The sequence below is a fragment of the Centrocercus urophasianus genome, unplaced genomic scaffold (assembly GCF_019232065.1).
Source record: "Centrocercus urophasianus isolate 14NV4802_14NV808 unplaced genomic scaffold, USGS_Curo_1.0 seq_16, whole genome shotgun sequence".
Lineage (NCBI taxonomy): Eukaryota > Metazoa > Chordata > Aves > Galliformes > Phasianidae > Centrocercus > Centrocercus urophasianus.
The window spans coordinates 30,266,998-30,294,250 of NW_024884711.1; the positions used below are offsets into that span (position 1 = coordinate 30,266,998).

A 27,253-nucleotide genomic window follows, 5' to 3' on the forward strand; every position below is an offset into this window, starting at 1 on the left:
GCACGTCATAGGTAACTGGTTTTGCTATTTGTTCTGTCAGTTGTGCACTGTTAGTACTGGTTTAATATTCTTCTCAGATATGTTTCTTTTGATAGGGACTTGCTGAAGCCAGCAGGCTTAGCTGAACTTCTGCTGAGCAACTGATTTCAGGAAGTTTATTAATAGACACTTTCTTCCCTTTCCTCCAGTCTTGTGGAACCTCGTTAGTGTAAAATAAATCAGCTGGGATTAGGTTAAGGGTTGTGCTGATGGAGGATACGCAAGAACCCAACGAGAAGCTGTTACTCAGTAACTAATTCTTGGTTATTCCCCCTCCCTCTTCCCCCATCTCATTCCTCAAGGAACAACATCAGGCCCTTCTGTATCAGCTAGTACAGCAGCACCACCACCACCAACACCACCATCAGTCCGAAGTACAGCAACTGCAGATTACTGGAGGAGCACAGATTCCCATAAACAACTTACTTTCAGGCACGCAGGCATCACCACTTAATGCAGCTTCTACCAACCCATTCCTGTCAATTCACGGAGATAATGCAGCTCAGAAGGTGACAGTAAGTATATTTCTCACCTCGTTTTCAGTGGAGTATCTTCATAATGTAACTAAGTGATAGGAAGCAAGTTATGTGCATGTTTCACAACTCAAGGATGGGGATTTTTTCATTATTTTTTATGTTTTTCTGAAGCTTTGAAGTGCAGTTAATGAGCTTCAGAACTCATCCTGTAGGTGACAGACATCTTGTAGATGCCTTGTTGCACGCTCCTGCTTCCTGAATTAGGACTCCAGTGACTCCTGCCTTCCCCTTGTAACACCATAACCCAGTCCTCAGCCCTCCTCCTTCCCCAGCTTTGCATGTTGTCGTGTCGGTCCTCCCTGTTACCACTTCACTTGGAGAACTTTTCCTCACTGGGCTGCAGGGGTTGGCTGACAGCTTGAGAGATGAGGAGCCCATTGCTGGGACAGTGAAATACGTAATTGGAGAATGGTTGTGTGTGTCTTGGATCTGGCATGGGAAAGTGAGTCTGTACACTGGCAGACTAAGCAACTCCTCCTTTGCTTGTTACAGCAATAAAACCTTTCCTGGACAGAAAAAAAGGCAAGACATTTTTTCCAGCAAAGATGTTCCATTTTCTTCAACTTTTGCCCTGTAACCTCCATCCCCAAGGGACGAATTCTTTCTTTATTACTCTTCAAGGAGTGAAAGAATAGACTTCATTCTCTCAGGGTCATACAATTAAGATAAGAGAGGATGAAGGGAAGGAGCATATGGAACTTGTAAAATCAAGAGGAGTAGAACAGGAAGACAAAGTTCCAGTATTTCTTGGAGGACTCACGAAGTGGCAACAGTAGCAAGAAAAAGGAAGCTTGTCTGCAACAGTAGGTGGGAAGAGTTTGGGGCCGCATTGGCTGCCCCTCTGCTCCTTGTTCACAGAGCCTGAGAATACGTTAGGGGCACCGTGGGCAGCTGGGCCTTGGATGGTGCTTACCCAGAAGGAGGAGAGAGACAAAAGATGATGAATTTTTGAGATGGTTTTCCTAAATTCAGCTCCCTTCTGTTCAGAAATATGGGCCTTTGCTTTTATTAAGTTGTGTGGGTGTCATCATTATTGCTTTCCAGCCTGGTCCTTTACTGTGATGCTGCAAACCATAGTACAACCCACAGTACAGGGTAAGGTCATCTTTCCTGGTCACCAGCTGGAGGAGCAGAAGGGCTGTAGCACAGGACTTTGCTCAGTGCTTTTGCTCCTCTTAGAAATGTAAGAGTTGGTTCTTGTATGTTTCAAATTTATCTCCATTTTATGCAAATTGGTAGTGAATGAGGTTGAGACCATCCATTTGCTTGGCACCAGAGCAAACCATTTTATGTGATGTACTTGCTTTGAATGGTTTGAAATGGCTCTTACTGGCTCTGGAGATGGTGGCCAGGCAGCAGTCATTTTACCAACATGCTGTTATATTTTTTTCTTAGAAGATTTAGCTGTAAACAGTTCAAGGAAATCTGACAACATCTTCTAACTGAAACCCTTAGAAATATATACGTATTTTCTGAAATTGCTTTTTTTTTTAATTTAAAGGTTAGATTTGAGAGAGATTGCATTTGATTGTTGAACTATTTTAATCCAAGAATTTAAAGTAAACTCTCTGTCTGCAGAAAGTTTGGATGTTTGAACCTCATTTCAAATTGGCAGAGAGTTTTCAAACATCTCTGAGTGCTCAGAAGATGAAGTGAGGCTTTTGCTCAGTTGGGTTCAGTATTTACAGGAAATGTCTTTCCCACAATTTATGAAAGAAACTCAACCGTGGCAGGGACAGAATGGAAACAGCATTTCTGTGCTGTTGGAAAAGGATAGATTTTAACCCTCTAGGGGAACAGCGAAGGCCACCTGTTTTTCTTGACCATCATGGGGACACAAGGGCACACCAATAGCTGGGGCAGAAAGTCCTGTTGGAAATGAAAGCACAAGCCAAACTTGAGCATTGCAGTGTGAGCTCCAGCTGTGAGTTTTGCAAGTGTAGAACTGCTCCTGTAATTATTCTTTCCCACTTCTTATTCGGATACATAATCAGTCTTTGCTGTGCAAAAGTTCCCGACCCACTATTTAGATAGCTGAATTCACTTTACCTCGTCTGCTTTGTGTGCTGTGTATTTCATTTCTGCTTTATTTGCAGTTTGGCTTTACTTAGCTCTGTATTTTATAATCTGATTTTTAGAAGTATTTTCTCTTACACAGAGGCTCAATGATAAAACTGGACCAGTTGCATCAGAGAAGAGTTGACATTTGAGTGATACTTGAGAACTGCACGTCCTGCTGTGATAGCACTTCATCTGCCTGCAGACTGCAGCTTTCCTTTCTGCAGATATGAAGAAATGCAACAAGGAACTCTTACTGCACAGCAAAAGGTTAATAATTTTCATAAGGATATTTTTGGTAGGCTTTGATTTGCTTTCTTGTTGCACTAAAATGGATATAATTTTTAATGTTTGACTGTGAAATAGATAAAACTGCAAACCACAGTTATTTTGTCAGTCCAAAAATGGTAGTGAGTACAAGTTAAACCACAGAAAAACGTACACATGACTTATCAGTGCTAATGTTCAACTCTAGAGGCTAGAGAACTGTCTGCAGGCACACGTTACCTAGATTTTGGAGCAGGAGGGTTTCTTTGTTTTGTTAATTAAAAAGCTCCACAGAAGCCCAAATGTAGCGTCTGATCTCTGCCGCAGTTGCAATCTATCCTTCAGACTAAGCTGGCAATGGCAGTCTGGACTTGCTGTTTGCTGTTTCCTTTTACACACACACACACTCATTTGGAAATCTGACTCACGAGGGAATCTATTGTGAACTTTTATTCCTTTAAATTCCTGTTGTTATATAGTGGGAGTTTTTCCTGAGTAAGAATTACAGTATGGAATCCAAAGTTGATTAATTTTGGCGTAGGTTGTAGAGTGCTGAGGTTTTTAAAGGAACTGGTTTGGTTCCAGCAACAAAGTTTTCTTACCAGATGAGAAGGCCACACTGGAAGAATTAGGAGTAGTGTTTGGCCTAAACCAAGTGCCTGTTGCTACCTCCCTTCGTTGGAATGGCTGCCAACAGCTGACGATGCACTAGCCGTGTCCTTGTGAGCAGCAGTAAGAGTCGGTGTTGCACCAGCAGCCTTGTCCTTCTGCCTTTACTCCAAGTGTTTATACCACTGTAGATAGCTCAGGCAGATTGTTACCTGGGTCCTTTTCACTAATGAACTACCAAAAAGTGAGTGAGGGTTTCCCACTACAATTATCAATGGTCGAAACGGACGGGCTCGTGTTCAACGGTGGCTGATGCGATGGCGTGACTCGATGCAGGGTGGTGTTCAATTGGGGTAATGACCACTAATCAGTGCTACGGTGGGAATTATTAGGGGAAGAGACCCAGCTGTATTTAGACCTCCACTGTGTACTTATTTGGAAGAACATGTTAATTCTGCAATATGTTTCTTAGTTAAACATTGCACAGTTCTTACCTCATTTCTGTAAATAAAGTTTTGTGAATCTGTTTTGTATTGTGAAGAATTCATAAAAAAACATTGATATTTTGATTTGTAATATTTCTAATTAGTAGATTTAATTGAAGAAGTAAAAATAATTTATTTTTATATGTTCGGGGGAATTTTTTAAAAATGTCACAGATCACTTTTGTAGATACTTTACAAAAGTCAAACCGGTGGTTTATTTTACCCTCTCGCCCCACCGGTGAATATTCTGTAACAATTTGTACAAAAGGTAAGATGGAAATGTGCTGTTATTTTGACTAGGTGTAAAATTCCAAGTGTATGAAAAGATATGTACAAAGCTTTTGTTAATAAACTTTAATAATGTTTACAGTTGCACACTGGTTGTGTGAATGTGAGTCTTGCAGAAAACGCCGCCGCTGTGGCTAAAGTTGCTCTGGCTGCTACAACTCCATCCAGCAACTCTGCAAAGACCTTTCTCAGTTTCAGCTTTCAGGAGCCACGGGTGGAGCTCCTTGCAGTGCTGCTTGGCTGCTGGCAGCCCTTTCTCCTTCACTCTGCAGAGAGTAGCTGCTGTGAAACTGCACAAGGGGTGAGAGGTGAGCTGCTGCACTGATGGCCCACGCTGATGCTGAGAGCTCCGTAGTGCCTGTGCTGAGATGATGGAGCGCTTTGGTCATTGCTGGAATTGCATTTTCTATAAAATGAGCTCACTTCTTTCCAGAAATTTTGTGTGCCGTCCATGCAGATGTTGGTAAACACAGCAGGAGCTTCACTGAAGTTCCTTACAATTGTTTGTTCTTTGTGGCCCAGGCCTCAAACTGAGACAGCTTTTGGGACAAGCAGCTCTGAGCTGCTGCTGTGGGCTGTGCCACTTGTATGCTGCCTCCTCTGCTCCAGTTCTGAGGAGCAAACATTCCTATTTTCAAATGCGGAAAAGTGGAGTCCTGAAAGAAGGCTGGTAAGTGAACAAGCTCAGAATTAATAAAACATCTTTTTGTTACAGCTGGATCACCACTAACCCTTGCCCATCTCAGTGGCTCTTTGGCAACAGAGCCGTCTAGGAAAGATTCCCTTGTTGCTAACTGTTGATTGTGACTGTTCTGTGCAGTTGGGGCAGAGGCTGAGGAACAGTGGTTGTCACAAGCTCCACTGACTATGGACTGACAGCTCTAGAAGCAGGCACCATTTGCCCCCCTTGTGGAACGGCACTGCGCTCATGCTGCTGTTGGAGCAGTCGGTACTCAGAGTTGTGGCATGTAAACTCTGTGCCCCTACATTTATGCTTCTTACTGCCTGAGGGAGGGGGAGAACAGCCCAAGGTGCACCCGAGTGCTTCCAAGTAATCCTGAGCACCCCTTCTACTGCAGTTGTGGAATTGAGCATTAAGTACCCGTAGCTTTATGGATCCTTATGGCAGAGATAAGTATCAGCCCCACAGTATCTTTTCCCTGCATTTTCTTCTATAGGGACATGGTCAAGAGGGCAGTGTCCTTGCCTAGAGCAGGGAGTTGGAACTAGGTGATCTTAGAGGTCTCTTCCAACCCAAACCATTCTGATTCTTTAAGAGGGCCCTACCTCATTTCTGCCATCTGTTTCCTGGTCAGATGCAGAGTAGCATGAAAACAACAAAGGTGGAGTGAAACTGCCAAATTCAGGGCAGTCTCAACTTCTCAGTATGTCAGAGGCTGGTGTCACAAGCCCAAGATGGTGGTGGATGTTGTACAGTGCTTGTATTTCTGATGGACAGAAAATCAGCAGGAAAGTAATGAAAAGGACTGTTCTGACATTAAGCAAAACCGATTTGCTCGCCTTTATAGAAGGAGACCACATCAAAGCCAAGTTCACATGAAGGCCAGATGCAGTCAAAAACCAACCTTGTTTCAGTGACTTTGCAGATCCTGACATCAAAGATGCCGGTCTTTGGCAGCAGTTCAATAGGAACCATTCCCCATGCAGTGACACAAGAGCAGACCATGGGGCAGTTAGTTCTGCCAGCAGGATCGATGCACATCCCTTCCCCTGCCAGCTTGCTGCTACTTCTGCACCTCCATAGGCCTGTGCTGTGGGCAGGGTGTGCTTCTGGCCTGGTGGCCACCATCCATCACTTCCATCCAGGAATGGCCAACGCCATGTGTCAGCATTCCCACTCAGACCAGTTCCATGAATGCTGTGCCTCTATTGCTTCAGAGATTCAACCTGACAGGTGTGACACAAGGAGGGGCAGCTGGGCCACGCCATAAAGGATGTGCCTTCAGATAAACTGCGTTTGTCACACTGGCGCTAACAAAACAGTTTTTTGTCAGGCGCACTGCTTGAAGTATCCCAGTAAGAATGGGCTAACCAACAAAAATGTTTCTTACCCATAAGAGGCGTGCACTTCCTTGATGTGTGCCTCCCTATGCAGAAGCTCCAGGGCTCAGAGAAGCTGAAGGTGTTGGGCACTCAGTGTAAAGCAGGCAAGTCTCACACAGAGCTTGTATGTGGGTTTTAAAGATTTCCACTGATAAAAGCATCAAGTTCTTTCCAAGTCCGTACTCCTTTCCCTGTTATTTATTGTTACGTTCCACTCTTTCCTTACAGTCTAAGCTTAATTTCCATCTATTACGAAAAAACATTCCACATGTTAAAGAAACAAATACAGAACACTGCCATCTTTCCTCATCATTTCTCCCTTACAGTTTTAAGGAAATGGGAACAAATGTGGTGAGATGCCCAGCATCTGTCAGCAGCAGCACAATGGGCAAACTGTTAGCAGGGACAGTATCAGCACAAAGGCTGGGACAGCAGTAAGGAATTCTGGCCATCAAGCTCCAAGCCCTGAGTTCTGATGTGCTCTTCTGATTTTTCATTTAATTTTAAGTAAGTTGAAACTCAAAGGCTCCTCAGAACCCTGGCTTAAATCAGAATGGGGGTGGTAAATAATTCTTTAAAGAATCTTTAATGTTTTCTGCAAAATACTATAATCAGTGTTCTGATTTGCTGATATTGTTTTACAGCCCATTAAGTACCCACCACCCCCATTTTTAAGGGTTAGCATAATTTTTTCAAAGTTAGTTATGAAATACAACATAGCAGATAACGAATGGCAATTCTTACTGCCTGTGCTTCACATGTGAAATCAAACCGAATGCAGCAGATATAAATACCAAATTACGAGGGATCTTTAAATGTCCTTATATTCTGTACCCACACTGGCTGTAACCAATGTTGCAGTATGCAGTCAGTGGGTTACCTGAAGGCCCATTCCTCTTTCAGACATCAGCACCTGTCCACGTAAGCAGCTCCTACACAAAAGTACACCTCCGTTCTGCAACACACAAAAGAGTTGGTAAGATGGCAAAAGATTTATTGATACTTTCTTTTACTAAGGCACGTGACGTATAGAAATACCGAGGTACAAAAATGCAGTTTCCTGCATACAAGTTTTACAACCCCATTTTGACAAAGATGATGTAGATTCTTCCGCTCAGAGCACTCAGCTTTTGGCCATTTTTTTCTTTTGTACCAGTTCAACAAGCAACTTGTATCTTGCTATACACTCCTCCTAAAAGGAAAACAAACGTTAACTTGATCAATTAGAGGAAAAGAAAGAAAACCAGAGTGTGGCACTTTTATAATGCAGGTAAAACTTAAAGCAATACCAAAGTTACTCATGCAGTGAATTTCAGAAGGATAATCTACATGTGTGAGAAGTGGATTAGAAAAACAAACTTTTGATTGACGTTTCTTACTGGGTAATTTCTCTCTTCCAAGAGCACACCACACCAAGAAATCTCCTGCCTGCTATTTCTATGCAATGCCTGTAAATGCAGCTGTACAGTTGTACTGTACGAGCCCTTCCAGAACAGTTACTCAGGTGTGAGCCGCACTGCAAGGCACTTTGCTCTACTAGAGATGAGTTTCTGCAGCCATCTCGAGCAGCACCAGCTGCCATCTCTGCTGATGCACAGCTTCAGAGCCAGAGAGTGCCTGCAGCCCCTGCCCACCCCTCTTGCTTCCTCACTGTTTTTGGCACAAGTAAAATATGGATTTTCTGCAGCTACAATGACCGAGCACACAAACGGAGCTAGCACAGCTCTATCAATCACAGCCAATCCTATTTTAAAAAGTACACTTGCAAAAAGAGAGCATTTACAACCTGCAGCTGGATTACTAGTGTGCTGCTGAGATGGGATGAGAAGGGTACGGTAAAAACGCAAGCAAAGGGGGTCATCAACAACTGGTTACCAACTCTGAATCAAAATTAGTTTCAAAATGTAGTTTGTCTGCAACAGAAAATCTGGAAGGCATAGGAAAGGGAGGTGTTCTGAATGAAACAGGAGTTACTTCAACATTTCTGCAACATATTAAGCAGACTGATCTAATGGAAAATACCTTCAATAATCAGCAAATGTGACAGTAATGGTTTGACGTCTTGACTCATGGCTACAGGTGAAGTAATGCCCCCACTTTGCTGCACTGCCCTTCAGTCTTTAAGATATTCATAAGTGGGTAGAACAAACATTTCCTCCTTATTTACATTCTAATTCTAACAACAGCAACTGTACCTTGCTTTTTCCAGGAACACATTTTGCTATTTTGTCCCAGCGGTCCGACGTTCCCTTTGGATACTGCTGCAAGGCCATTTCCAGAAGCTTCTGTTGGTTCTGAGTCCACAGTTCTTCTAAGGCACGGCTCTTCTCTCTTTTTCTGCCCTCGTCATCGCTTTCTTCCTCCTGTTCTGTGTTATCGAAATCCTTCTGGCGTCTCCCTCTGCCCTTCTCCTCCAATCCCTCTTTTGTTGCTGCTGGCACCATTTCGGGTGCTTTGGGAACCTTCCGCCTGCGATGCCTGGTCTCACCAGCACTGCCCTCCTTGGGATCCGTTTGGGCATCTGTCTGTTCTGGGCTGTGACTGAAGTTCCCCTCCTCCTCCTCCTCTTCCTCCTCTCTTTCCCTCTGCGTGATGATGTGGTCTGGTAGATTCATGGAGACTTTGGCATTCTTGGAATTCTGGGCCAAGGTTTTAAGCTCGGAGAGCCTGGTGACACCTGTTTAAAGCACTGCTGTTATATTTCTAAATAAATAAACCATAAACAAGAGGTTCTACAAATAGCAGGTACTTGCAACAGCGCGGAAAGCAGGAAGCCCTTACAGATCACGCTAAATTCCTCATGTTTATCCAGAAATCAAGGCATTTGTATGAAGCAACGAACTTAGTCAGTTAGGACTGGTACATGTGAAGTAACAAGTAAATTACCACACTGACAAACAACAGAACAGCATCAACAAATGAACAAATCACAGAATCACACAATCACAAAATGGCCAGGGTTGGAAGGGACCTCAAGGATCATGAATCTCCAACCCCCCTGCCACATGCAGGGGCACCAACCTCCCCATTTAATACTAGACCAGGCTGCCCAGGGCCCCATCCAGTCTGGCCTTGAACACCTCCAGGGACGGGGCATCCACGACCTCTCTGGGCAGCCTGTGCCAGCACCTCACCACTCTCTCCGTAAAGAATTTCCCCAACATCCAACCTAAATCGTCCCTCCCTCAACTTAAAACTATCTCCCTATGTCCTACTGTTATCAATCCTTTCAGAGAGTTGATTCCCCTCCTGTTTGTAGGCTCCCTTTACATACTGAAAGGCTGCAATGAGGTCACCCCACAGCCCTCTTTTCTCCAGGCTGAACAAGCCCAGCTCCCTCAGCTTGTCTTCGTAGGGAGTTGCTCCAGCTCCCAGATCACCTTTGTGGCTCTCCTCTGGACCCTCTCCAACAGCTCCCTGTCTTTCTTGTACTGGGAGCTCCAGACCTGGATGCAGTGCTCCAGATGGGGCCTCACAAGAGCAGAGTAGAGGGGGACAATCACCTCCCTGTCCCTGCTGGCCACCCCTCTTCTGATGGAGCCCAGGATACCATTTGCTTTCTGAGCCGCAAGGGCACACTGCTGGCTCATGTTAAGTTTTTCATCCATCAGGACCTGCAGGTCTTTCTCTGCAGGGCTGCTCTCAAGGACCGCTCCTTCCAGCCTGTATGGATGCCTGGGATTCCTCCGGCCCAAGTGCAAAACCTTGCACTTTGCTGTATTCAACCTCATCAGGTTCACCTGGGCCCACCTTTCAAGTCTGTTGAGGTCTCTCTGAACAAAGCCCACACTAAACTGAATAAGAAGGGCTGGGAGGAGGTATCTACAAAGGCAGCATTCCCTCAGAGTATGTCAGGTCTTCTTGTTTTTAGCAAGGCAGGCTACAAGAATCTCTGCAGAACACATGCTGAAAGTGACCAAATGCACCCATGTGCATGCAGCTATCTAAACACAGTGCTCCCTACAAGTGGTGTGGAGGCAGCACACACCTGGTGTATACGTCACAGAGTCCTTCACCTGTTTGGCTTTCATGGTGACCTGCATAGAAGACAGAGAAAAAAAGGGACTATTAAAAAATTACATTTATCACACGAGAATCCATACATGCAGAATCCCTGCTTTGTCCTCTCTCTTAATATCTGCATCTGTGATTTGGGGAGAACTAACAACACAATGAGTGTTTTCCTCACTGAATCACACAGAATCACAGAAAGGCCTGGGTTGCTGGAAGGCACCTCAAGGATCATGAATCTCCAACCCTCTGCCACAGGCAGGGTCAACAACCTCCCCATTTAATACCAGGCCAGGCTGCCCAGGGCCCCATCCAGCCTGGCCTTGAACACCTCCAGTGATGGGGCATCCACAACCTCTCTGGGCAGCCCCACCAAGAATGTGAAGCTTTGCCAATTTGCAGACCTCAGTGCAGATCACATAGAACACAGACTCAAATTAAAGTACTTGGATTCTTAATTGCTTAAGAAGTGTGCTGTGTCAATGACCTGCAGGATTCAAGTCTCATGTAAAAACATTTTAAATGTCTTTTTTTTTTAAGAATGTGAGTGAAGCCATACACTGAAATTAAGCAGTCTGAGCCACCCAAACAAAAAATAAAACAGGGCACTTACAGAGGTAACAGAGCACACACATGCAATGGGGACACCCCGCTGTCCGTACCCAGGGCTGCAGATGTGAACAGCCCATTGGACTTCATTCTGCACTGAGCAGCACACTGCCACTTGAAGTCAGAAATTCCCACGCGTGTTCCCATTCAGCCTCGAATGAATCACTTCTGGAGCCCTGCACAGACCTCTGCTGCCCTGGCTGACCATGCTAAGGGCAGCAGACTCCTCTCCCTACGCAGAGCAGCGCTGGGGGAGAACAGCCCACACCGTGCAGCACTTCTCTAAAGAACAGGAAAGATCTCCCCCATAAATTAAACCACATTTTCAGGGATGATTAAATTTAAATGAGAACTCCATGGACAAAAAAAAAAAAAAAATCCTTGCTCTAATTAACCAAAGTCTTTATCCAGAGATAGACATCTGGCATAAAAAAACCCAGTACTACTGCTGCAGTGTGATAAACTTTTAATCGTTTGAAGAGGAGAAGCATAAGAACACCAAGATGAGCACACCAAACCTTCTGCCATCTGCACGGTGCCAAAAACTGACGGACCCCCACAGAAAGGGACAACCCACTAACAAAGAAAAAGCAACTCTCCTCAAAGAGCTGAGAGTCTAAATTCATCCAAACCTAAATATCCGAGTTCCCCTTCCGCTGTTAGCAGAACAGCTCTGTGCGCCCGCACTGTAAAAGGCAAACTGGAGGGGAACACATTGCTGATTGCTGAACACAACTCATCCTACGCAGTGGCCTGTTACGCATCTCCGAAATTATCTTCATCTAAAGCAGATTATAATGATTACTTTGAAAAGTGAGGAGAACTGGTCATGTGAGAGCGCAGTGGATCGTTTAGAGCTGCAGTGATGCAGGGGATTCACCACAAGTACAACGAAGCATTGTCTGTGCTCACATATTCCAGACAGCTGACACTAACCCAGTCTGCTATTTTTAAACTTCCTTCCAAGACTTGCAAGCTGCTCAGATGACCAAGAAGAGAGGAAAAGAGACAGGACATTTCCCTGAGCCAAAGAGAGCCAAGCAAGCAGCCAGCAGCCTCAACGCCACCGTTCTGCCTTCTGCGTGCTGAAGCGCCGATGTCGCAGCAGGCTGCCAATTACTGCCTCGTCCTTCAACCTGGGACTACACATGCAACAGAAACTTACATTGGAAGAAGTGCAAGTCAGTATCCTGGATTCGAGTGCCCTTTACAGGATGGATGTTCCCAAATTAGGCTAGTGCTGGTATCCAACAATAGACACAAGTTTTGCTGCATGTTGCATCCAACTGAATTAGAATCTAAAATGGCTCTCTCCACTAGAGCAGTGAAGGACTTCAGCTTACTCCAAGATCCTGACGGTATTTCACATTCCTCCATATGTGAGAAATACCAGCCTCACCTCAGCTTATCTTTCTTTGAGTGACTCCAGCACCAGTATCTTTGCCAGCCCAGTTTTACAATCTGTACTAAGTTACTGCACCTATCGCACAGGACTTTTGTAGGCACTATGATAATCGTTTATGGACTTTCAATTTGAACATTCAGCAGGTAGTCCAGAAACAACAGCTATGTGTAAGGTTTGGATATTGAGAATCTACGATACCAGGTCCTGAACAAGCTCTGTCAAACACCAACTGCTGACATAACTCCGACAGCTCACCAACAGCATCACTACCAGCATTCCCATATTCCATAAGATGATTTAGCTATTATCTGTTATCCTTTCTTCCTCACTTTTTTTTTTTTTTAAATCAGCTTTCTTCTTTTCTAGTTGTTATGCAAAATCCTGGTTTACTCTAGCTCCTCTCACTCAGAGCTCAGGTACCAAGTATACAGACTTAGGACTTATTTGTCCATCAGCTCCAACTGTCACTGCTGTTACAGATGCTGACACAGGTGAAGAATCGTAACATGTCAGCATTAACCTATTAAGGATTATGAGGGACCCATCCTATGGAATGTATGAAATCTGTATTTCACTTTGATCTGTTTGAGTTTAATCACTGCTCTTGCCACTCACATTTGCAGTCACCTCTGGTGCCAGCTCCTCCATACAGTGACAGCCCTAACATCAATCACTGCTTACCAGTGCTGAGCAGGGTTATCTACTGGGTAGCTCTTAGCAGCTATTTTGCAGAGCAGAAGTTGCTCCGTTGCATTCTCAACTCTACTTCTTATCATAACTTGCTTCGATTTATTACTCTTTCATTCAGCAGCAGATAACATACTCGGAAATACTATTATTCAAAGCATGAAGCAGTTGTAGCATTATGCTTCTAATTATTACTGACAATTGCTAGTGCAAAATGCTATAAATTATAGTTGTAATGGATACTGCACTGTGAGTTTTACCATTACTGTAAAAAGTTGTGCTAAAAGCCTGTTGTTATTTGACAACGGCTTTCATCAAAGTATTAGTCAGCTCTGAAGAAAACCTGGCTCTGGGAACACCTTAAATAATAAACATCATGACTCTGAAATGGATTTAAAACAGAAGAGGGCAGTTCTCCTACTTCCACAAATAATTTTACTGCTGGAAAGGCATACTGCATTATTTTATAGGAATCAGCTTCAATCTTTGCTGTTTCTACACCCAAACAACCCAGGCATCCTTGTAGTTCTCTGGGGATAACACAAGTCACAAATGAAGTCAGGTAATCAAAAACACAATGAAATATTTTCTTAGACAAAGGAAGATGAGAAAAAATGTTTGCTACAAGCAATCATTACTGAAGTAGACAGTGAACAGTCTGACTGTGGGACACATAGAAAGAAGCCACAGGAACAGTTTGCTTCTGTGAACTCCTGTCTGAATTCAGTTTCAATCGCACTCCAGCTACAAAAAGATCTTACTGAAAGCTCGGATTAGCGGGATGATTTTACGCAATGAAAGCCAGGCAGAGCTGGCTTCCTCTTGTACTCCTGACAATTAGCCTGGATCACAAGACCAGTTGCTACTCAACAAGACACCTAGCAGTAAAAACATTCCTCATCCTCACCAACCTGATGTTAAATCTCGTTACCCTGGACACCTGCCACCTCTTTCAGATGGGACAATCAATGCATCAGAGATGTACGGGAGAAAAAAGTATTATTCAGAGTCAGCTTAAAAGGCTTTTGGCAGCATAGGCAAAATTCAGGTTTGCTATCACATGGGTGAGAGGCTACACTTTTTGTTCTGCTGGGAAGGCAGGCATAAAAAAGCACGGAATTGTGACTGGCCTAGGGGGAAAACCCTGTAAAGTCAGGTACAGTGATCTTACCCACGCTGAACAGCCAGAAACAGCCCATTTGCAGAAGGTGAAGATCAAATTCCCCATTCCCACAGCAGCAGCCACAAAATAAGCTGGCCCTTCCACAACCATGGTCAGCCCCCCTTTGCAGGGCTCTGCAGTGGCCAATGAGGCTTTGAGGCCTTTCCCACCCTGCTGCCTCCAGGCACTCCTGGATACAATACTATTCTGATCAGGGCTGCGCCAGGTAAATACAGAAGTACAAGTCTCCTGTGTTCTGAAAACACTCTGAAAAACATGAGTAGACAAAGAGACAACTCATGTCACTTGGCTCCCAGATATATCTAACTTTGCAAAGCAGGACGACATGTTGGTGTGCTGCTGCCAAGCCAACACACTGACAAAGCTGTTTACTACTCTTAGCATCTTCCTGAGCAAAAGCTATCTACGACGCTGCCTGAATTTCTCAGCATCATCTACCAGAGACCTGCTGTCTCCTAGCAGTGTTCTGCACAGCCAGTTGTTACCTTTCTGCTCTTCATCTATTTATGTTGAGCAAAAACATCCAAGATCTGTGGAATTACAGAAAAAAGTATAGGTACAGCCTGGAAGCAGTGAAGCTAATATGCAGCAAAGTGAAATTTTTTTGAATCTGTGAGGCTAATTTGAGCCAAAATCACATTGTTCTCAAAAAGGAAAGCCAGATACAGAAGGACATTCAATTATTTCCTGCTCTTGTCCCAGAAATAGACTTTGCTGATCTTTAGAAACAGTGCAGAAAAAGCTGCCAAATTCGAGGTTCACTCCTTACAGGCAAAGCATTACTTGTTGCACTGAATTGATATCCCAGTCTAGATCTAAACAGCTTATTCACAGCAACCATAACTGCATCAAGAATGGTTTGACCCAATTCAGCAAACTATAGTGACTCACTGTTTTATTTTCATGTGGCAGACTCAAAATTTGTCGCTTTATAAAATGCCTTCCCGTAAATTTACTACAAGATTGCTAGAACTGTCTTCCAGCTTTAGCAGACTGGTGAAACATCAAGCCAAATCATTCTGCTTCTTTTCTTTTTAAACAACTTATTTCCAACTTAGTAGATCTCTAGAAATGAAGTAGTATAAATTAGAAGACATACTTTTGCTCTGGCCCTGCTTCTAACCATTTGCTTAGTAGATTGTTACCACTTTTTCCAAAAGAGTGCAATATAACCAGTCAATGAGGCCAACAAGCTTTTGTTCTTGAAAGTACTGAGAGACAAATTACGAACTGGATTTGCTTAGATCAGCCACTGCCAGCCTGCAACAGTATGGCTCTCTTATGGTTACGACCTCTGAAGCTGTGTGTGATTGCAAACCTTGCCACAGCCAACGAGAGCAGGCAGCTACAGCAGAAACACCACAGCTGTGTGTTTAGTGATGAGGCAGTCTAAGACGAGGCCTAAAGCACTGCGTTTAGAACATCAGTTGCTCTTTAGGTGCCCGAAGAGTTAATTTAAAACAGAAGAATAATTGCTCCCTTTTTTCAGGACTAAGAGGAAAAACTCAATGCCCAGAACTGTCATGATATTGGAGACTTCAAACTACGCCTCTTTTTTCTTTGACAGTCAAAATCTACATTTGCGAGTCTTCAGCTCAGTACCGTGGAAACTCAGGTAACACAGAGGAGCTGAGCTCAAACGCCCTTTGCAAGAATTGCTTGGGCATTTTATGACCTTTGGTGCAAAATGCATTACCTTTCCTAAGAGCTGGAAGATTTGAATTCTGCAAAGGAATTTAAACTCAGCTTGTCAGGACGTACATGGAATGTTTTGTTATTCAAGCTACACTGCAAAGTTATAGCAGCATTGTCCTGAACCGCTGTATAAGACATGTATTTGAATTAAAGTTGGTGTCCCACTGGCTTCTGCAAATAGCTTTCTCCTTTAAGTGACAGGAATGCTCTTGTCATGCCTAGCAAGAAGGAAATGAATCTGCTTTGTATTTGGGTATAAAGTGCTCCACGCTGCCTGATTCTACAACCACGGCCAGGTCAGTGGTGACAGTGCAGACAAAAACTGCGCAATCACAGAACTGTGAACAGCAGCCCTCGTGCAAAGCATCCACAGGCATGTTGGTGTGCCTGCAGGATCACACAGGTGTTCTGAAGACTTCACTCTTAGACTGAGGGATCTCCACGACCTACATACCATCTAAATCCCATCTCAGATATTCATAACTGCTTTCAGACCTTGACCCAGAGCTAGGTCTTTATACTCCAATAAGCAACCAGAACAACTATTGATTACATAAATATACGCAAGCTGCTGAGAGGGACTGCTTCACAGCAACCACAATTGGAGATCACAGTAACCAAGTTAACACACACACAGTATACCAAATGAGACACAAAACAGACTTAGGAAAAGCTTAATCTCCAGAAGCAAAAAAGCCCTAATAAATTCATTAACTTCTGCATATTAATTACTTCTCATGTAGATGTTTTCTCGCTGGCAATGTAACAAGCTTGCACTTGCCAAAAATGAGAGGTGTATCATATAATGGCATATAAACATGCAATGAGTGTGAACTCACACAGTTAGACTTAAGGCTGAAACCGCTGCTTGGAGAGATGAGAAAACACAAAATAATCACTCCCCCCCAGTCTTGTGCTTTCAGGTTTCACCATAATTCAGGATGTCTGCTCCAATACATACACCTGTCTATTGTTTTGCTTTCTGCCTTGTCCTTTTCTGTACAAGCAGCAAATCCCTATCACTCTGTTTTTGCAACACAAATGCATGAGATTAGTGACTGCAGGAGCAAACAGAATCAGTTTAAATCCTGTAAGACAAGTGAATGATATTACTTCACAAGTATGAAATCTGAGATCTCTTTGCCTTTAATTTAAAAAACCTGTACCTAATAATCACATTAAAGTCTGTTTGGCATGCCAGACAGCTTTTACTTCCTCTGTTATTTTTACAATTTGAATGTCCTTTGTAGTTACTGAAATTAATTTATGCCTTTCAGCAAATATTTTATTTTTTTTAATCTGTAAGGGTAGGCATTGTCAAGTAAAATATGCTGCTATAATTCCACACGTAAGTGCTTTTCCTCAATCTGAGTTCAACAAAAGCCAGCCATCATTATAAATCTTCATAAAGCACAGCATTTGTCAAATCAAGGAATGTAATTTTTGCAGAAATAGTCACCTTGAAATTCTATTCGTAATTTATTCTATGTTTTAGGGTGTTCTCAGTATTTAGGAAATTCAAACCTAACTTTTTATTTTGTTTTAAAAGGTCAATTATTTCCTTAAGTATTGGAGGACAGGAATGAGAACTAACCCTGGAGCAACAAATTCAGCAAGGAAAATGGGTCAAAGAACAGATGTTCAGGGGATGGCAGAGAGCAGTGGTACAGGTAACCAGGTCAGCCGGCAGGAACTCTGATTAGAGTTAACTGAACTCCATTTCCCTTTCATAATCAAAATACTTGAAAATCTAATTCATACCACCAGCCAACTGCAGTAAAAATGACTTAAAAAGCTGTAGCAGCTTTTGGTTGTGAAAGCAGTAAGATTTCATTATACTAAGCTGGCTGAAAGTCATCTTTATGGGAAAAGGTTGATAAATCCCCCATATGCACATATTAAAATGTCAATTAGCCATTTAAATAATGAAACATACTGATAAAATGAGCACAATTGCATCCATTTTGGGTAGAGTATTAATTAGCTGTTGAAGGATGGTTTCCAGGAGAGAGACAAGATAAGAAATACCCTATAGTTGATATGACCAAAGTTAGAGCAACACCCTTCTCACAGCATGCCTACACCATGGTAGCAAGCCTAAAGTAGCTGAGCTGAAGGAATACGTTGCAAAGATATTTCTGCTGGTATCACAAGACAGCACAGAAACAGTACAGCTGCATGAGTTCAGATGCACTACAGTATGGACACAGCTGTTTATTGTTGGATTTTGGCTGGCACTTTCCCACTGTCCTGAATCACATTGTGTAGAAGCATCTGTTTGGACAAGGCATCTGGCAGACAGATCCATATAATGAGTCTTATTCTTGTTTGTGAGATATTTTGGGAAATAACAAAATTAACAGACTTAAATGCCTACAAAATAAGAAAACAATCCAAACTCAACTGATTTTAGTAACTGTATAAAAGAAAAAGCATCTGAAAGATGACTTTGCAAGGAATTACTGAATGTAAGAACCACCAAGCTAAGGTACATGCAGTGATTAATAACCATCTTAGTGACTATCTGGCTTTAATTTTACATTTTTTAAAATGAGTTCACACATGCTTCCAATTGTAGGAACGTTTTGTTTCCTCCCCCTTTCCTCCTAGATAGCTTGCACTTGCTAGTCTAATCACAGACCATATGAAGAGAAGGACCTAACCTGAGGCAGAATCTTTATATCGATGTCGTTTCTTGCAGATGTTTCCCTAACCCGTTTTTTAAAGACTTTCAAAGGTGGATACTCCACAGCAGCTTATTCCACTGCTTTACTATGCCTTTTAAATCTTTGCCCCTTCATGGCTTACTCAGATGTGTATGTTCAAGTTCAGGTAAGTACTTCTTGCCCTATAAAGCTGATATTGAGTGCAAACAACTTCCTTTTTGCATTTCTCTCTTCAGATAGTTGAATGCCTACATCATATCTTCTTTCTGTTCACAGCCCATAAGAATTCCTTCACAATCTTTTCCAATAGATCTCTAAAGATCAGCCACTCTCCTTATTCTCTTCTGGTCTTGTTACACTGAATCATGCTTAAGTGTAATACTGAAAATTGGACACAAACTAGAGAAGTACATGCAGGTTTACCATCCTCCTGTGTTTTCTCATTATGATGTTCCCCTTTATCACAAAAACTTGCTATTTGTTGACCTGTATTATCTCTTCTAGTCTCTGCATTTCTCCTGCACTTTAGCTGTTTGCCATCTTTTATTTGTGAACCCTGTCATTATCTTGCTGCACGTACTTGCATACTGACTGTTTAATTTGTCTACTGCAACCAATACTCCTACACGTGCGTATTATTTCTCTAATTTATTCTGATCACTTTGAATTCTACTCATCTTGCAACGTATTTGCAGTTCCCTCTTAGCTTTCTAAGAGTAGTTTAAGAAGTTAGGCTATTCCATCATCTTTCATCACTCAGGTCAGCAAAGGTGCAACGCAATGCAAAATGTAACTTGTTGCACTATTTGGTAATGCCCCTCAGTTGGACAGTGAGCCAATAACAACTTCTACAGAACCGGTGGGACAGACACGCTATGGTGGGAAGCACCACAGCTCTGTCAGATCCAGGAGAGAAAGAAATGACAAACTAAAAAGGACAACTTATTGCCAAATTGATTTTTTTTTTTGGTCATTAATTAATGCCTGTTTATCTTCAGATGAGAAACATCTTAAGGAAGTTCTGCTAACATGAAAGGTTCAAAAGCCAAAGCCTCTACTCAGAATACTGTTTCAGAAAGTGCAAAGTGGGTTTTGAGGTACCAAATTTAAACAAAAAAAAAAAAAAAAAAAAAAAAGAAAAATCATGGGGGGAATTTTCCAAGCAGAACAAATTTTTCTGGAAATAAGCAAGAGACAAACTCTTCCCTTCTTTGTACATGATAAAAAAGGAGTGCTAAAGCACCAAGCATTAAAAACTTCCTTCATACTGTCTAAAAAGACAGTAACATAATGGCAGGAGGAAAATTCCAAATGATGTAAAAAACTCCAAAACAAATAAACCCACAAAACTAAGTTAAAAGAACACCACAAAGCCAGAAAGTTGACAAAAGCCAAGATAGAAAAAAAATTCCAGTGAAAATTAATACAGCCTTATAGGGGAATTTACTTCAGAAAAGAACAAAGGAAAAGAAAAAAAAAAAAAAGAGAGTTGTTTAAAATGGAATTTGTTTGGGGCGGCCAGAAGAAGAGAATTTCACTAACGGTACTCTGGTACACACGAATGACTTCATATTATTCTTTTAAAAGTACTGCAATATTTTTCTCACATTTTTGCTAAGGAAGAACGGAGTCACAAGCAGTAAAGGAAAGATAATTTTGGATTGCACCACGTTAAACTTTTTATTAACACCTACTTATCTATTCTACAGTCAAAAAGGGACACACTGCACTCTTTTATACAGTTCTCTAGCTGTGAAAGGAAAACCAGCACTTACTGCTCCTCATACTTCACAGGACAAAAAACAAGCAGAAAACTGTCTATAGTTTTTAAAAAGTATTTCATATGTCCTCAAATTTGACCTTGAGTATATCAGTCCTTTTTCCTTGATAATACTTTAGCCAAGAGAGAGTCAAAGCCAAATTAGATGTAAAGAAGGAAACCCCAAACCGTGCTGCACAGGCCATTTCAAAACAGTCCTCGAGCACAAAAAAAACCCCTTCTCTCACTGCTTCTCTTCAGTGGAAACAGGGAGCAGCTGTTTGGGCAGGAAACACTGACTGCACCTTTCTTCTGCATTACGTTCAACACTGAACTAATTCCTGTGGCTCTCACATAACATTTTTTTATTCACTTACAGTGATAAGTAAGCAAAAGAAACTTAGGAATCCCTACCACAAACATACGTCCTATTCTCTGTCTCCTGTAACAAGTATAAAGGATGCTGCAGATATTGTTCAGAAGTTGAAAGGATACTCCTGAAGTTTCACTGTCTCTGCTACTGATCTAATAACAGTTTGAGACAGAAAGTTTCCAGGAAACTTGTTTAAGTGTTTGTTTCTTGGACCTTAACCACTGAAACTGTGTGATGTGATGATGAAGGGAAGAGAAACACTACTAAGTATTCTGTATAGGGAAAGCGGACCCAGCACTATCAGCAACGTGAAATTTGTAGAGAAATAAAAGATTGTGCAGAGCACACTCAAACTAATCACACAGCTGGAGGCCACGGGAAGTAAAAAGGATTACTCTCGGACTTTGCCTCACACCCCAAAATCCCTGAAACAAGAAAATTACAGCTCTTAGATCTTTCCTCAACCCCATTCACAGTGCTGAGGTCTTCTCACCTCAAAGAAGGAAGTAAGCTTCATTTTTCTTCCCAGCCCTGCCAGCACGTAAGTATGTGTGCAAATTAGTTACTAAGCATCCTTCATGCAGTGTATGCTTTTATAATTGTTGCAAGGAATAAAGCAGAAAACGGCTGCAAGAAGTCTCAAGTCGATGTGCTAGTTTAGTGACAGGCAGAAGTGGAAGCTATCCATGTGTTTGTGCTGTCAGTAAGCAGCCAATTCATCCTTTCTGAAGACAATCTCAAAGATCCACCCCATGCGTACTGCCTATATCAAGTCATGCGAAATATTTTTGCTATTAAACTCTGCTTAGTAAAGTACATCAGCTTTTTAATATTCACCCCACCTCAGTATTATGATGAACAACACTGAACAGAAACTAACCAGAGTAAACAAACAAAAAAAATCAATTACATTCACATAGCAGGTTTATAACTTCTTGTTTACATTCACTTATTGTTTGCAAATAGTATGGCTTGTTCTAAAATGACAGGAACGTAAACAGCTTGTTTTCCAGTACAAACGAGTAATTGAGCAAAATAACTCTACAGATAAAATCTTTAAAAAGCAACTTCTAAAAATATCTTCTTGCGATTCTATCAACAAGGATGGAAAACCGACCATTATCCAGATTGCCCAGAGGGTACAGCGGGTTACGCTGCGCTCTGGCTGGAGGCCGTGTTTCCCATTATTTAAGATAATTCCTGAAATACAATAAATGAAGAATATCTAATCTCAAAACATACATCAACAGCTTTAAACATTATTCTCATTAACCCCTCCAGAGCCTATAAAATAGGGTCAGCTGAAAGGGCTTTCAAAGGGTCCTCAGCAGACACTACATCATGTTCCAGTGATCTATTGCTTGAAAAGGAAAAGTCTTTTACGGCCTGGTCCCTGAGGGTTTTAAGATCATAACACTTAAAATCCATAAGTACAAGCTTTCTTTGATATGTGGTACAATACTATAAAATATGAATTAACAAGGATATTAATCATTTTGCACAGTGTTATTACCCAAGCTATAATCCAGAAAAATGGACTGAAATAGTATCACATGTATAACTTGTTCTAAAGTTTGCAGAGATACTTCAGTTTAATTAATGGAAACCATCTGTCTAAACACCATTAGCTCATCTATGTTTTGAAGGGCCGGCTTAGAACAGAAACGTAATCTTTAACCAAGTCCCACAAATATTCGCTCGCAGTTAAAAGGGTCCCTACAAAACCCAAGTGGCATTGTTTTTCAGTTATTGGGTTACAGTAGCGTGAGTCTCCCAGCACCAGAATCCCCCATACAGCTGATCAGTTACAGCTGCTAATTGCGGAGCGAGAAACGGGCTGACATCTGCTTCTTGCATAGTTAGTTAATGGTTCACTTCCAGGTCCTAAAAGGATTGTAGCCTCTCTCAAAAGACAATGTCGGCCCCCATATATGTCTGCCTTCTACACTGCCTGTCTTGTTCTGGTTTGTCACTCTCTCTACAATGCAAATCTGAGTGAACTCACATCTGCCACTGATCGACCCAATTCGTGAGCAATCTTTTCCCATCGACCTGGGGTCCCCCCTGGGAACTTAACCATACTTCTTGTCAGCTGGCTGAGGTCCTCTTCTGTCCATTCAGGTGCCTGTAAAACATTTGTAAAACATTCATTACTGCGGGGATATTGGACATATATCTGTGAGGTAATATACTGGAAAAATTCCTCACGTGAATTAATCAAGTTTTGGAAAAAAAAAAAAAAAAAAAAAGTAATAGTTGACATATCTGGGTATGATCTCCCTGCTTTATGGCAGAAAATGTGTAGGAACAATAGACCAACAGTGAGGTACTAGAAATTCCTAATAGGAGAAAAACATGTTTTGTACGTTACATACAGGCATCTGTTTAATTCACATTAGCACATCTAGACAGTGTACGTAGCACCAGAAAATTGCAGTAAAGAGCAACAAGACTTTTATTAAAGATTAAGCTGCAGCTTAAGATACAGAATTTTAGACATTTCTGTCATTTCTCACACAAGATGGTGTCAGCAAAGATAAATATTATTTTCATATTTAAAACATCCTCTGAGTAGAACAGAAAAGTCATTCCAGCTTTTGGTCACCGCAGCCATCGCATGTTTTAGAATTCTTGTGCGACTCAGGAATGAAATCTGTTGATTCTAATATTCCACTAAGAGCACTGGCCACCACCCCACCCCTGCAACAACACACCAGTTATACCACGAACAGGATGCTTTGCAATCCAATAACCAAAATACATTACACCGCTGTACTCCAACAACACCAGACGATCTGATAGAAATGGCTGTCTTCATAATGGCCAAATAAAGTGAACAAAGCCGGGGAGCACACAATTACGGCAGCTTAAGCCATGAAATCCCGCTTGCCTCACAGGGCACAGTAACCATCCCTGACATTTGCAGCATCCTTGGCGACATCTGCAGAGCCCAACCTTTGTTACGATCACTAGTTTGCCATTTTATTTATTTTTAAGGAATTCCTTATGACATACCTCTTCTAATCACCATTTCCGATAATGAACAGCACATATCAAGCAGTTTGCATTACAGAGCCATCAGCACAGAACAACAGTCAGAGGTGAGTGACCCCAGGGACCATCTCCACAACTACAGCAAAGCTTCTCCCTGACACTAATCCTGCCTGTCATTCTCCCACTGTGCTCTAACCACACTGACATCCGCCTGCCGCACTGCGAGCTTAACGGGGCCCTTCCTGACTTTTTACTGTCTCCCCCAATCAATGGTTCAAGCGTGCTCTTTTCACCATGTCCAAATGGCAGCTTCACTCATAATCAAAGTGCATTGCTCCTGTTAAAGGGCTTCCCGAAAGGCTCCACCATTTGCATTCATTTGCAAAGCAAACTACTTTTATTCACTTTGTTCTGCTATCAAGAGTGTTCCCTGAAGCAGATAAATTGGCATAAATACAACCTGCCACTTAAAAGACAGTAAATAATAGCCAATAGTAGCAAGGATTTCATCAATCGTCCTGGTTTGGATCCATGTAGCCCTTTATTCAGTGCTGAAAGCCTCAGACATTCATATTCATATATTTTTAATACAAGTGTAATATATATTTGAGTCACTGCAGAGAATTCGAGATGTTTAAATAACGTGTGTACGTGAGAGTGATCTCATGCACATTACATGCACACCCATACAACTTGGCTGAAGGAAGACAGGACAAACACGCAGCAGATCCCTACACTGCAAATAACCTTTTTGTTTTTATTTTATCGAGCAAGTTAATACATTCCATACCCTCTTTTATGCTAAGATCTCTCTGAGATTTTCAGAAGGCAAGTTTAGGGTTCTACTTATGAAGTAGAAACTAACTTGCAATCATTTAAATAACAGTTATTCTTATGTTTTAGTTTAAACAATTATATTCAAAACATAGTCAAATTTCATACATTAAAATCAGACCTTAATATGCAGTTAACTGTAATTTCTTACTTAACTTATATCAAAACTGTTTTTTTGGTTTTTTTGTGTTTTTTTTTTTTTGACAGATCCACAGCTATTTTTCCTTACCACGTCCAAAGCATATCTAAGCAATTACATACAGAAATCAAGATGATCTTCTCAGCGATGTAGATGCTGTGGAAGCCTTCCAGTAAGAGTCATTTTCAGACTTCTTTGTCAGCTCTGTATTTTCTCTGTGCTCAAGACTCTACTAACCACTTGTAAATATTAGAATTAATTTTTTCTTCCACATAGAGGGTAAAACTATAATTATTTTGTAGATCTGAAACAAATTATATAGCTTATTCACAGCACAGGAGTTCATTAGCTAAATTAAAACATCAACTGATTAATCCTATTTCAAGCTGGCAATTTTAGAATGTAAGATCTAAAACATCTATAAACTTGGGAAATCTTTGAAAAAGCTTTTAGGAAATCTGCTCGGAACCCCTAAAGCTGTAAACAGCTTTTGTGAATTTGCAATTCCTCAGCAACAGTTAATTGTGCCTTCAGATGCAACAGCGCCTACTGTGATCCAACTACTACAAACAGCTACGAGGGTGGTCACGGCGTGAATGCGTTCTCCCTGTTCTAATCTGTAGCTAACTGTAACTGTGAGAGTCAAATAAATGCATAAACATACCGCCCCGTCACCTAGAACCACGTGTGTCCAATATTACTGAAACGCTGGGCCAAAATTCATCTCTGCAGTAAAGCAGTGGAAGACACCACATGGTGAGGGGACAGCTGTTGTTACTACACAAGCATTCAGATTTTGCATCAAAAAAGCTGTGTTCTGGGATTACCTTTCCATATTGAATACAAAATTAAAAGTACAGAGTTACGGTCTGCAGTCTTGAAAATGAAAATAAACTGCAAGTGTAAACATAAAAATTCATAGCGTTCTCTTCAGTAATAATCCCTTAACATGGTTTATCACACTTAACTGGCAATACTGGAGGATTAGTTCACCCAAACCACAACGGACCTTCCATTGCAAAGCAATAGGCATGTGGTTTATTGTTTACAGCATGACTCTTTTGCATGCATCCTCACTTCGCAATTCCATCCCATCTCTTTCATTACAACAGAGTTTACACTATAGGATATATATTTCAACTCAAAAAGCTCTAATTTCAGTGCTAAAAGCAAATTTTTAGACAACTAAGTATTTGTTATCAAGAAAACAGTGTAACATCTTTATACCTGTTAACATTAGTAAGTATAAAGTACGTATCATTTTACCAGTAAGGCTGGGAAGTGGTTAGTATTTGAGAGTTTATAAAGTGTAAAAGATATTTATATTGACAGTAAATTGTAATTTCATTTTCTAGATTAAATTTTAGCTTCAGGCACTTTTTTCCTGCCATCAATAAACTGCACATTCTCCATTAAAAACAGAAGTTTGGGCAATGTTTTCAATCTGGTCAGAATTTTGTGCTATGCATCATCTAATTCTGGTAATTTATGGACTTAAGCAGGCTAGGCAATGATGGAAACCTCTGTAGTACAAGGGTCCTCGTGAACTCCCCAACAGTTTTGCAATTCAAGATAAAATTAACCTACAAGTAGTGTTTCTATCCAGTAACCATACGAATGGAATAAAAACATTTCTGATTCACTTTCTCACCCACGTTGGTCTGACTTTCCTTACATTTTCCTTCCATATTCTTAAAATTTTGTGATTTTCACTGTAAGAAGTCTGAAGCCATTCTTGTTATATCAAATCTCATACATGTCTGGCTTTGTGATCCAGCTTTTTGCTGAACATTAAAAATCTAGGATTCTGAAGACCTGTTCTGAAACTCTAAATATCTGCTAAATTTATCAACAATCTCCAATTTTTTGGTCCTTCAAAGCTCTTAGTCAAATCCAACTTCCAGCAGAATAAAAACAAAGGCAGCCATCAAGCCAGGCCAGTAACTCAATTAGTACTCAGGGAGTGCAGCTGGACAGAACTTTAACATACACTCTGTGATAACTTTATTCACTGTTCATCCTTTCCAGTCCCACTCTAAAAAAAAACCAACAGGGTCACACACAGACACCACCATTAAGAGGAAAGTGAGTAAATATTTTACCCATGCATTACCTAACATTTTCCCAACCTCCAATGATTTTCATTCCAAGGAATTTCTTCAGCTTAATTTGTTTTATCTGCTGAGTAACTCAATGAATCTCTTTTTCAATGGCTTGTCCAATCCTCCCTGAACTATGTAAACTTTCCATATTTGCAGTGTTTCCTTCATGAGGAGCTGCACACATATATTACCCATTATGCAAAGAATTGCACTGCTGTGTCTGCTCCGAATGGCTCTTGCCTGCTTTAACAACTAGCTCTCGGTTTTGAGTAAAGAACCAGCAGCTACTCTACTTCTGTTCACCTCTCCAGTACTCACTCGCCCATAAGTTGTTTCTTCCAAGCTCGAGTCCTGCCTACTCAGCTGGTTTTTCATGTAAAAGCCATTTCACACACAACACCGTTCTTCATGCCTTTTTCTAAAACTTCTCAAATTCCAAAACAATCTCTT

The 27,253-nt window shown here is 41.5% G+C and overlaps 2 protein-coding genes across 3 annotated transcripts in view; one reads left to right on the plus strand and one right to left on the minus strand.

The window, feature by feature from the left end:
* Nucleotides 1-4,369, plus strand: part of MLLT10 (MLLT10 histone lysine methyltransferase DOT1L cofactor) — a 112,995-nt gene extending 108,626 nt beyond the window's left edge. Inside the window, exons 19-20 of one of the 2 annotated variants that reach the window (XM_042817050.1) lie at nucleotides 342-554; nucleotides 2,717-4,369. In XM_042817050.1, coding sequence (XP_042672984.1) covers nucleotides 342-554; nucleotides 2,717-2,785 — 282 coding nt within the window. In that variant the 3' untranslated portion in view covers nucleotides 2,786-4,369. The remainder of the gene's footprint in view (nucleotides 1-341; nucleotides 555-2,716) is intronic. The other variant, XM_042817051.1, reaches the window with a different exon arrangement.
* Nucleotides 4,370-7,319: 2,950 nt separating this feature from the next.
* The window catches only part of DNAJC1 (DnaJ heat shock protein family (Hsp40) member C1), a 94,219-nt gene continuing 74,285 nt past the window's right edge, over nucleotides 7,320-27,253 (minus strand). The window contains exons 9-12 of the mRNA XM_042816898.1: nucleotides 22,740-22,859; nucleotides 10,335-10,383; nucleotides 8,542-9,023; nucleotides 7,320-7,538 (exon numbers count right to left, since the gene is read on the minus strand). Coding sequence (XP_042672832.1) covers nucleotides 7,470-7,538; nucleotides 8,542-9,023; nucleotides 10,335-10,383; nucleotides 22,740-22,859 — 720 coding nt within the window. The 3' untranslated portion in view covers nucleotides 7,320-7,469. The remainder of the gene's footprint in view (nucleotides 7,539-8,541; nucleotides 9,024-10,334; nucleotides 10,384-22,739; nucleotides 22,860-27,253) is intronic.